Below are 12,083 nucleotides of genomic sequence, written 5' to 3'. Positions count from 1 at the left end.
ATACTCACTTTTCCGTCTTACTCTTGTTGTCATTCTAACTACGAATATAATGAGTGGTTTAGCGGAGAGTAGCTTGAGCTCAAGCTGGAGGGCCTCGGCTTCAGCCTTCTCCAACTCCACAGCCCGACCGCGTTCTCCGCTCTCGGGGCTGTGGTTGCCTCTCGGACACCGTAAGTGGTGGTGCCGCGGCGACGTCTGGGAAATGAAGTCCGGAGGGGCAAACGCTGCGGTTCAGCCAGGGAAACCCGTCGGCTCTTCGGCGCGCAAGCGCAGTTGCGCCCGGCAGCGACGGGAAGCGTCTCCGAACTAGGTGTTCTGTTCGCCTCTTGGGCGGTGTGCAGCTGCGCGCTCCCCGCCTTGGCGGGCCCAGGTACAGGCTGCCGGTGAGGGCGGGCCCGGGGCGTGCGGCTGCCGCAGCGAGACCAGGACGAGTGCTGGCTGCCGCGCGTGTTCGCCTAGCCCAGGCTCCAGGCGTCCGAGTCGCGGCGGCCTCGGCAGGTGAACCCGGCCCCGGAGGGGGCGTGGCTTGGGAAGGGCCCGGCGGTGGCCGGGAGATCGCTTCGACGCCGCTGGACTCCTGGGCCGTAGCCTGGGCCGGACTCGAGGGGAAACGGCTCCAGAAAAGAAACTGCAAAACACCGGTTCGGTTCAGGGTCCAGAGCCCTCCGGGCGGTTTTCCACTGTTAGTGTTCGTGGTTTTAACCCTCCCTCTACTCCGTTTCCCGGAGTTTAAACTTTACATTAACTCGTTTTTGGCAGTCTTGCTCGTTTGGCCGTGTTTTCCTACAGTCAGTCCTAGAGAAATTTAACCATTTCCTTTTTTATTTACCGTAACCATGTCCACTTGCTAAGTTACTTCCCATTTCTCTAAATTTTAAATCCATTTCTAGCCGGTGGTGCTATTCTCTTGAGCCCTTGCTTTTTGGGGCTGGGGAGAATGGGTAATGCCACCTTTAAGCAGCTTTGATAACTGTTTTTGATGAAAGAAAGAAAACTTACAAGAGGAAGAAAAGAGGACTAATTTTTGGTTGGCTGTTCCTAAAAAGGGCATCAGTTTTTCAATTGCTGTTTTTCGTATTGAACAACATCCAAGTGCAGATGTGTGGAATATTGTGTCATTTCCTATTGCTTTATCTGGATGAGCCTTGCCTGATGGTGCCCCTGACCCTGTTAATGCACGCCAGATGGTCTTCATCCCTTCGCTCCATTCGTCTTTATCGTAAAGCACTGGCAGAAAGGTGGCAGGCCCGGTGACTGTGTACCTGCTTCCCACACTGGTTTAGGTGGCCGGACTCAGGGCCCCTCTAGCCTGGGCAGTGCCAGGCTCCTTCTCTGCAGGTGCTCAGCTTATGGCTTCTAACCTGGTCTGGTCTAATGAGAGTGGGCATGCAGGCTGGATGAAAAGACCTCACAGCTTCTTTCTCCATTCCAGGTGCCTTCCCCAAGAGGGGCAGCAGGGAGGGAGAAATGGCAAGGAGGTTGCTGCCAGCCCAGGTACAGGTGAGTGAAGGCTTCTTTTTGCTTGAACTGCCTTCGGGGTCTAGAGGTGGCAAACTTGTTCACCTATTGTTGAGCTTCTCTACCCAGTGAAGCTCAGGGAAGGACCAGAGGGCTTGGTAGCTGAGGAACTCTGGAAGGAAGGTGTTTCCCTTAGAGCCTGTCTCATACTTTTTTTTTTTCTTTTTTGAGACAGGGTGTCACTCTGTTACCCAGGCTGGAGTGCAGTGGCACGAACACGGCTCACTGCAGCCTCAGCCTCCCTGGTAGTTGGGACTACAGGCATGTGCCACCACAGCTAGCTAATTTTTGTATTTTTAGTAGAGACCGGGTTTCACCAAGTTGGCCAGGCTGATCTCGAACTCCTGACGTCAAGCAGTCTGCCCGCCTCAGCCTCCCAAAGTGTTGGGACTACAGGCGTGAGCCACCGTGCCCTGCCCCCAGTCTCATACTTTTTGACAAAGAATTTAATGGGGCTCCAACGCCAGGCCACTGCCACTCCCAGAGCTTTGTGAAAGATCCAGGTATGTTTTTGCCTTGTGGAGGACAAAGACACGGAGGAGTAAAATAATCCCTTCCTAACACTGGGAAATTTCAAAAAGAGAGGCCTTGCATTCCTTGGACCTTGGGAGGCCAAGGCGGGTGGATCACTTGAGGTCAGAAGTTCAAGACCAGCCTGACCAACATGGTGAAACCTGGTCTCTACTAAAAATACAAAAATTAGCTGGGCATGGTGGTGCATGCTTATAGTCCCAACTACTCTGGAGGCTGAGGCAGGAGAATCGCTTGATCCGGGAGGCAGGGGTTGCAGTGAGCAGAGATCATGCCACTGCACTCCAGCCTGTGTGACACAGTGAGACTCCATCTCAAAAAAAAAAAAAAAAAAAAAAAGGTGTGGTGGGTCTGGTGATGCGCTCCTGTAATCCCAGTTAGTCAGGATGGTGAGGCAGGAGAATCACTTGAACCTGGAATGTGGAGGTTGCAGTGAGCTGAGATCACGCCACTGCACTCCAGCCTGGTGACAGAGCAAGACTCCATCTCAAAAAAAAAAAAAAAAAAAAGGAAAATATGTCTGAAGGAGATAAGCTTTGTACGCCTTTCTGATGATGTACAGGATGCTCAATTCAGCATTTTTAGAGTATTAACAAGGTGGAAACAGCCTAAACCTCCAGTCCGAGGTGAGTTACATAAACTAGATCATCTATACCATGGAATACTGGGCAGCATGTGAACAGTGGTGACTAGGATGCAGTTATTTGTATAATGGGATTTTGTTTTTATTTAAACATAGAACCTTATTTGCATGAAAATCATCTGAAGAGACATAGCAAAAAGTTAACTTTTTCTGGTGGTATAAAGTTGGGTGAACACTTCTTGTTCTTTTGCTTATTGATCTTTTAGAATTTTCTAATAAGCTTTTTAAAGATGATTCTTTTGTTTTTTAAGAGACAGGATCTTACTCTGTTGCCCAGGGTGGAGTGCAGTAGCATGATCACACGTCACTGCAGCCTCGACCTCCTGGGCTCAGGCAAGCCTTCTGTCTCAGCCTTCTGAATAACTGGGACTACAGGCACATGCCACCACACCCAACTAATTAAAAAAAAATTATTATTTGCAGAGATGACGTCTCCCTATGTTGCCCAGGTTGGTCTCGAACTCCTGGGCTCAAGTAATCCTCCTGTCTCGGCCTCCCAAAGTGCTGGGTTTATAGGCGTGAGCCACTGTGCTCAGCCGAGAAGATGACTCTCAAGAAAAGAAGGGGAGGTGGTCCTAGTTCAGGGCAGTGACATGCCATCCAGTGAAGGAGGAGAGAGGTAGAAGAACAGGAGCCTCGGGGGTGGGGAGGGAGACTCCTGACCATAGCCTTCTCCTCTGGCCTGAAAGGTGATACAGCCCACCACCTGGGACCTCTCCTGACACAGCCATGGCTGGAACATCTTCATAGCCTTCCTTGTTGTGAATGTCAGTGTCCCCTTTCCCAGGACTCAGAGATGGCCCAAGTTGAGGCAGAACTAGGCCTCAATGACTGCCTTTCCAGGCAAGCCTGGTGGCGTTCCACCTATACCTCCCGCAGTGAATGTGCTGGTGCCTCCTTCCGAAACCTGACTCTCAGGTGTCGCCTGTAAGGTGAGAGTTTGGTCTAGGTGATTGGACGTTTCCAAATCTAAAGTTGAGTGTTTTGTGATTTTGTTTCATGGTTTGAAGTGCTTATCTTGTTTGACCTCTGTGTTCAAGCTTCCTGAGGGGACAGTGTTTCACTCACCATAGGTAAATGATAAATGTGTGCTTGGTAACTGAAAAGTTGTCCAGAAATACTTGAAATACTTAGAACCCTAAGTTGTGACAGGGTTGCTTCTGAGTCGTCACGTGGTGGGGACGGTCTTGGATGAACAGGAATGGATTTGCCATTCTAGGAGTCTGTGACATTCAGGGATGTGGCCGTGTTCTTCAGCCACGACGAGTGGTTGCACCTGGATTCTGCCCAGAGAGCCTTGTACCGGGAGGTGATGCTGGAGAACTACAGCAGCCTGGTCTCACTGGGTAAGGAGCTTTCCTCCTGATGCAGAATCTTCCAGGAGAGCACCTTAGCGCCCTCCAGAGGGCACATTTGCAGGACCTGGCCAGGTCGGCTCACAGGTGGGCTCCAAGAGTGGCTGTTGCCATTCCCCTTGGTTGTACCGAGAGACCTTGGCTTAGTAGAGTTGATGAAAGACATCTTTTCTCTGCTTCTCCTGTCTTCTGCCCACTGAGCTCTGTTCCCTGAGCCCCACAAGGTGTTCTTGCTGAGAGGGGTGCACAGTCAGAGCCCTCACTTTCTTCCTGAGACCACCTCCTGGTCGTCCTCTAGGTGCCCAATTTTAAGCCTCTCTCAGAACAAACCTCCTTCCCTGTACTGCCCCTCTGTCCTGGGCACTCTGGGGCTGGACCTGCCTGCCACGATGGCCACTCATGTCTCTTTCTTGTTCTTGAACAGGGATTCTCTTTTCCAAGCCAAAGGTCATCTCCCAGTTGGAGCAAGGGGAAGACCCCTGGATGGTGGACAGTGGAGTTCCCCAAGGCGCACATCTAGGTGAGTGACAGAGTAATTGGGAGATGGGCATAACATTTTCTGACTGCCAGGGCACAGTGAGGAGGCTGCGCTCAAGGATCTCCTTAATGTGCCAGGCCAGGTGGGAATGCTGGGAAGGCAGATCCTTTCTCTCTACTTTTTTGATTACTTGATCCATCAGTTTCAAGGGAGCGTTGAATTCTCCCAATATGGGTTGCACTGTTTTCAGATGTCTTGTAATTTGTAGGATATGTAATACAGTATGTCATGTGTAAAGGTTTACAATTCTTTTTTTTGTTTTGTTTTGTTTTTGAGATGGAGTCTCGCTATGTCGCCCAGGCTGGAGTGCAGTGGCGCGATCTCGGCTCACTACAAGCTCCGCCTCCTGGGTTCACGCCATTCTCCTGCCTCAGCCTCCTGAGTAGCTGGGACTACAGGCGCCTGCCACCACGCCCAGCTAATTTTTTGTATTTTTTTTTCAGTAGAGACGGGGTTTCACTGTGTTAGCCAGGATGGTCTCGATCTCCTGACCTCCTGATCCGCCCGCCTCGGCCTCCCAAAGTGCTGGGATTACAGGCATGAGCCACCGCGCCTGGCCAGGTTTACAATTCTTTTATCTTCCTTTTTCCTTGCTTTTGCTGGATTGATTTCTTTTCCTAAATTATTTTCCTTAGTGGCTTGAACATACACTACATTGTTTTTTTTTTTTTTAATCACTACAAAACATCGCTCATAGTTTCATCTTGGAACCGTCTTTTGCTTTGATTTCTTTGGTGTACAACTTATTACACATGGTTCAGCAGGGGAAAAAAAGCAGATATGTGTATATGTATTTAGATACATGAAAGAGGGAAAAAAGGTGTGACAAACGGTAACAGTTGTGGAATGTGAGTGGGCTTCCAGATACTCATCATGCCATTCTTCTCTTTTCTGTGAAAATTTAGAAAATAATGCATCCCAGATCCCGGCTCCTAAGGCATGTCACTTACTCGCTATATGCCCTTGGCTGACTGCATTATCAGCTTCTGCATTCATTCTCCTGTGAATTCTGTCTGTGCTTCTGGTAGTAGAGGAGGCCTCTCTTGAGCTTTACCACTTGTCTGGTGTTTATTTTTCACCTGGGCAGGGCATGAGCTTTCTGGGTCAGTTCACTTTTGCGTTTTCATGACCTCTGTCTTCACATTTTTCCCTTCGGTTTGACTAGAATATTTTCTTGGGTAACGTTTCTCAGAAACGTTCGTGTGTGCAGTACCTGTACGTGTCTAAAATCAGTGGGTTTTTTCTCTCCTCTGAGATTTGTGTTTTGGATCAAGAATTCTGGCATCTGTTTTTTTTTGTTTGTTTGTTTGTTTTTTCTTTTTCCTGTTGTCTAAACTGCTTCAGTGTCTTTGGGCATGGAGAGCTGCTGACAAATAATCCCATTAGTCCGATTCTATTTCCTGTATAGGTAACTTGTTTTTTCTTTTCTGTCTTCTCTTTGAAATCTTACAGGACATCATCTTTATCTTTGGATTTCAGACTTTTCGTTGGGTTATATGAAAGAGCATTTTTTTTCTTTGTTTTTTGGCACTTTATTGGGCCCTTTGCTTTGAAGATTCAGTCCTTTCTTTCATTTCAGGGATCTTTTGTTTTTGCCACATTCCACCAACAGTGTGAGGCAATTGACTGCAAGAGTAGTGATACAATGAAACAGAAATTCAATCAGAAATCTAGAAAATAAGTAGATCTGTAGTAAGGACCAGAATGGTAGCTATTAATGAGTTTCAAATTTCGCTGTGAGCTTTCTGGTTGGCAAATAAATCGTCGGTATCAAATTGTCAGTGTTGTTTTACAAGCATTTTTTAAAAATTAATTATTTTAAATTTGTACAAATTCTCCATGCTATTGTAAAAATAGCAAAAAAAAAGTCACCTGGAATTTTACCAACTACGATCAATTATTGTTGTTTATTACCCATTCAAACTGTATTTGTTTAACTGTGTTTGTGTGTGAGAGACAGACACAGTGAGAGAGAGACAGAAAAATTGATTATACAGTTTGTTCTCGAGCCTGTTTTTAATTGTGAATGTCCTTCAGTTATTGAGCCCTCAGTGAGTAGAGGCCTACCTCATTGAGAGGACTATGTTGTATAGTAAGCCAATTAAACAGTCTTCCTTTTGGAAATTTTAGTTTCCAGTTTTTCTCTATTACTAACGTTGCTAAGATGGTTATGGGAGTACAAAGCCATAATATAAAGAGACAGAGATACCAAGAGTAAATCATCACAGTGTGAAGACATGAGTATTATGATTGAAAAGGCAAGGCATGTGGATTAAAAATCCACAAGGGACTATTTGAAACACTATTCAACTTCATTAAATTAAAATCAGTGAAATTCCAACAAAGCACAAGTTACCATTTTTCCGTTATTACCAAGGATTAAGAAATACATATCCAATGTGTTGTCACTGCTGTGAGTGATAAGCAGTATCGTTAGTGGGACTGCAACTGGTACAGTCTTTCCGAGGATGGTCTGGCTTTGTTAAAATCAATTCCAAGTCTAGAAATCTTAAGATAATTTCTGCACAGATAACTGTGCAGAGTTACAAAGATGTTGTAAAAGAATGTTTGTTATAACTTGAGGCATCACTGCCACAAAAGGAGGAGGGTAAATGGCTCTCAAAAAGGGATTTATTAAATGATGATGTTTTCATGCATTGTACATATTATATAGCCATTAAAATGATGATGTCAGCCTACATTTGTTGACATGGAGAGAAGCTCATGATTTTTTTTTTTTTTTTTTTTTTGAGGCGGAGTCTCGCTCTGTCGCCTGGGCTGGAGTACAGTGGCCGGATCTCAGCTCACTGCAAGCTTTGCCAGCCGGGTTCACGCCATTCTCCTGCCTCAGCCTCCCGAGTAGCTGGGACTACAGGCGCCTGCCACCTCGCCTGGCTAGTTTTTGTATTTTTTAGTAGAGACAGGGTTGTTAGCCAGGATGGTCTCGATCTCCTGACCTCGTGATCCGCCCGTCTCGGCCTCTCAAAGTGCTGGGATTACAGGCTTGAGCCACCGCGCCCGGCCGAAGCTCATGATTTTTAAGTGAAATGGAGGTAAAGTTACTTTCAACCCATTTTAATTTTTTAATTAAAAGTTATTCTTTTTTTTTTTGAGATGGAGTCTCACTCTGTTGCCCAGGCTGGAGTGTAGTGATGTGATCTCAGCTCACTGCAAGCTTTGCCTCCCAGGTTCACGCCATTCTCCTGCCTCAGCCTCCTGAGTATCTGGGACTGCAGGCGCTTGCCACCATGCCTGGCTAATTTTTCGTATTTTTAGTAGAGACGGGGTTTCACTGTGTTAGCCAGGATGGTCTCAATCTCCTGACCTTGTGATCCACCCGCCTCAGCCTCCCAAAGTGCTGGGATTACAGGTGTGAGCCACCTCGCCTGGCCCAAAAGTGGTTTTTTATATGCAGAAAATTCTGGTGAGCTATGTCCCACATATGATAGTGATTACAATTGCATGATGTATTTATGGGTGAGCTATATGTTCATTTTTATAGTTTTCTATATTTTTGTTATGATGATATATTTCTTTTGTAGTTAAGAAAATAAAAGCTCTTTCATAAAATACAAAAGAAAATAATTTCTTTTGAATCAATGATTCCATTTCTTGTATCTTAAGTAACCAAAAAGGTGGACAAAAAATTATTCTCAATAATGTTCTTTTCTCCCAGTATTCACCAATATCATGATAATGGTGTTGGTGTCCGTTGAGTTGCCCAGACCAACAGCTAGGAGTCACCCTTGAGTCCCCTCTTTCATTGCCTCTGCGCTCTATTCATAGGTGAAGATACCTGCCAGTGCTACTTGCAGAACATCCCAGATCTGCCCACCTCTTTCCATCTCTTATCACCACATGCCATTGCCAGCCACCACCATCTTCATCTAGGAAGAGTGCATCGGCCTCCTCATTGGCTGTTCTACAGCTGCCCTTGTTCTCTTTCTCCCCGGCCCCATAACAGTTTGTTTTTCATACAGCAACCAGAGTGATCCTTTTTAAACAAAAACCATGTTATGTCATGTCCCTTCTAGCCCTCAGTGATGCTGATGAACTTCCAGTATCTTCGTGTATCGTGGAAAACTCTCTGTGATAGAGCCTGGCCCACTTCTTTTCCTCATCCGTGACAGTCTCTCCTTTTTCACTCTGCTTCAGCTACCATCGACTGCTGTATGTCCTGGAAAACAGAAAGTTTATTCCTGCCTAGGGCCTTTGTGTTACTGTTCTTTCTGACTGGAATCACCTTTGTACCCACATTTTTGGCCAGCGCTTGTTATTTAGAACTCATCTTTAATTTCATTTTCTCATCACCCAGTTTAAAATAGTTGCCTATTCACTCTTATTACACAGCACTTTGTGTTTTCTTACAGTTCTCATTGCTCCTTTGTACTGCTGTTGATATGTTACTTGGTCATTGTCTGTACCACACTGCTAGAATGTAAGCCTTGAGAACAGGCCCTTGTCTGGCTTATGCCCTGTCATTCCCAGAGTCTTAACCTTTGTGTAGCACACAGTAGGCATTCAGTAGATATTACTTGAGTAAGTGGATGCTGTTATTTACAGCACTCTGAGGAGGCCTGGAGCAGTACTGCTTGAGACCCTGTGTTTGGAAGAGCTCCTCTCTTTCATTTAATTTTAGCGCCTCTGCAGTTTTTCCCTTGGAATTTACCTGAGTGCACTGGTGGCTGCGCTGGGAGATGAAGCCGAGGGTCACAGGCTGTGCTCAGAAGAGCCTCATACCCTAGTGAGCTGTGCTTTGTTAATGGAACAAGACTGGCTCCTCCTGTTGTCCCCTAATTTCCTCAGCCCACCTATATGTAGGTTTCTTCAGACCCTTCCCACCCACACATCTGTCATCCTGCTTCCTTCCTTCTCTTCTTTTTCCCATCCTTTCCTAAGATTTCAAGGCTATATTTTTTTAACTATCCTTGTGTGTTTTTATGTCACTTTTTAAATTCTCTGTTCAAGAGAGACTTACATGTTTTGTCTACTTTAGGATGGGAAAGCTTGTTTGAAACCATAATTTCTAAAGAAGAAAATCAGGAAGTCATGAAAAAACTCATAATTGATGGTGCATTTGACTTCAAGTTGGAGAAAACCTACATAAATGAAGATAAGTTAGAGAAGCAACAAGGCAAAAAGAACAAACTTTTCAGGAAAGTGTTAGTTACCATCAAAAAAGTCTACATGAAGGAGAGGAGCTTTAAAGGTATTGAATTTGGGAAGAACCTTGGTCTAAAATCTTCACTTATTAGAAAACCCAGAATGGTTTCCAGAGGAAGGAGACCCCGTTCACAGCAGTATTCAGTTCTCTTTAAACAACTGGGGGTCAACACAGTGCGTAAATGTTATAAATGTAATATCTGTGGGAAAATCTTCCTCCACAGTTCCTCCCTGAGTAAACACCAGAGAATCCACACAGGAGAGAAGCTCTATAAATGTAAGGAATGTAGGAAAGCCTTCAGCCAAAGCTCATCCCTAACTCAGCACTTGAGGGTTCATACAGGAGAGAAACCTTATATATGTAGTGAATGTGGAAAAGCCTTCAGTTTCACCACATCTCTTATTGGACACCAGAGAATGCATACTGGAGAGAGACCTTATAAATGCAAGGAATGTGGAAAAACATTTAAAGGTAGTTCATCTCTGAATAATCACCAGCGAATTCACACAGGAGAGAAGCCCTATAAGTGTAACGAATGTGGGAGGGCCTTCAGTCAGTGCTCATCTCTCATTCAGCACCACAGAATTCATACTGGGGAGAAACCGTATGAATGTACTCAGTGTGGGAAAGCCTTCACTTCGATTTCGCGGCTAAGTAGGCACCATCGAATTCATACTGGAGAGAAACCCTTTCATTGTAATGAGTGTGGAAAAGTATTCAGCTATCACTCAGCCCTTATCATACATCAGAGAATTCACACTGGTGAGAAACCATATGCTTGCAAAGAATGTGGGAAAGCCTTCAGCCAAAGCTCAGCTCTCATACAACATCAAAGAATTCACACTGGAGAAAAACCCTACAAATGTAACGAATGTGGGAAAGCCTTCTCTTGGATTTCACGGCTTAATATACATCACAGAATTCACACTGGAGAGAAACCATATAATTGTAAGGAATGTGGAAAAGCCTTCAGTTCCCACTCAGGTGTTAATACTCATCGAAAAATTCATACTGGAGAAAAACCTTATAAATGTAATGACTGTGAGAAAGCATTCAACCAAAGCTCAGCTCTCATTCAGCACCAGAGAATTCATACTGGAGAGAAACCATATAACTGCAAAGTGTGTGGGAAAGCCTTCAGACAGAGTTCATCCCTCATGACACACATGAGAATTCATACGGGGGAAAAACCTTATAAATGTAAAGAATGTGGGAAGGCTTTTAGTCAGAGCTCATCTCTTACTAATCATCAGAGGACTCATAATTGAGAAAAACTGTATAAATGCATTTGGGAACTGAAGTTTGTTCTATGCTGAATTTCAAAAAATTCATTGTGGGGAGAAAGTGATGAAGAGTAGTTAGTCATGGGTAAAACTTCAGAGTTAGACCTTATCAAACATCGGAGACTTCATGATGCAGGGTAGCCTTGGGAATGCTAGAAAAGCTTCTGTAAAACGTTTATTCATATGTTCTTAAGTTATTACCATGAAATTGAGAAGTTTTAAGATTGCAGGGTTAGTATTTGATTTTCTAGTGATGTATGATAATAGCAACAAATTTCATGAGCATCACTGGGAAACCTGCTGTTTATGTGCAAGTACAGCCATAAAATCCAGACTTAGATAAATCTAGGAATCTATTTTTTGAAATGATTATGCAAGCCAATGGTACTACAAAGAATGTTTTAGAAAAGAAATATATACAGGTGACCCATAGCTACCTCACTGTCAGTAAAATGTTTTTTAATAGTCTTAAAGCAGATTCTGTACTTCATGATTAAGACTTTGAATTGTTTCTCTGCTTTCTAAGCCATTTACCTGAGAAGAAAATCACTCCATAAACTATGCAGACATACTGTCTTTGAGTTTTCTTCCTGACTACTTGTTCCAAACTCTGAGTCAGATCTAAAGTCACTTTAAGTCACAGAGTGCATGGTGTTTCACTTGTTTTTCTCATTAAAAGTGATTACCTTTGCTGTATTAAATTGCTAAGTAAAGGTCATTCAGACAACCACTGCTTTTGCAATTTACTGAAAAATGTTAGAAATTATCTCAGAATGTAGCCAATAGGGAGCACAACTCAGCTCCCAGAGTGTGCCTGCTTCTGTAAATTTTCTGGTTACCAGCCACCAGAAGGCTGAGCAACAGTGTGGAACTCAGGTCATCATCCTTGGAGATAAAATGAACCAGATGACTTTCACCCTTATTCCCACTTTTTTGCCATCGTCAGACAATGTTCACTTTTTCCCCACCTTCTGAAGGCCCCTGCTCTTTCCTCCAGAAAATGGACTTATATTCTTCAACAAGTGATTTAGCTCATTTCAGCATTTCTAAA

At 44.5% G+C, this 12,083-nt stretch overlaps 1 protein-coding gene across 2 annotated transcripts; it reads left to right on the top strand.

The window, feature by feature from the left end:
- Positions 1-224: 224 nt before the first annotated feature.
- ZNF879 (zinc finger protein 879) lies at positions 225-11,762 on the top strand. 2 transcript variants are annotated; one of them, XM_011960163.1, is made up of 5 exons: positions 225-370; positions 1,433-1,500; positions 3,912-4,038; positions 4,472-4,567; positions 9,582-11,762. In XM_011960163.1, the coding sequence occupies exons 2-5, from the start codon at positions 1,468-1,470 to the stop codon at positions 11,015-11,017; spliced, it is 1,692 nt and encodes a 563-aa protein (XP_011815553.1). In that variant the 5' UTR covers positions 225-370; positions 1,433-1,467; the 3' UTR covers positions 11,018-11,762. The 2 variants fall into 2 exon arrangements, with proteins under 2 accessions (XP_011815553.1, XP_011815554.1); XM_011960164.1 differs by having other exon boundaries at positions 270-383.
- Positions 11,763-12,083: the final 321 nt, after the last annotated feature.

This window comes from Colobus angolensis, unplaced genomic scaffold (assembly GCF_000951035.1).
Source record: "Colobus angolensis palliatus isolate OR3802 unplaced genomic scaffold, Cang.pa_1.0 Scaffold509, whole genome shotgun sequence".
Classification (NCBI taxonomy): domain Eukaryota; kingdom Metazoa; phylum Chordata; class Mammalia; order Primates; family Cercopithecidae; genus Colobus; species Colobus angolensis.
Note: the sequence above shows the minus strand (reverse complement) of the source record. Positions and strands in the feature narration are given on the sequence as shown.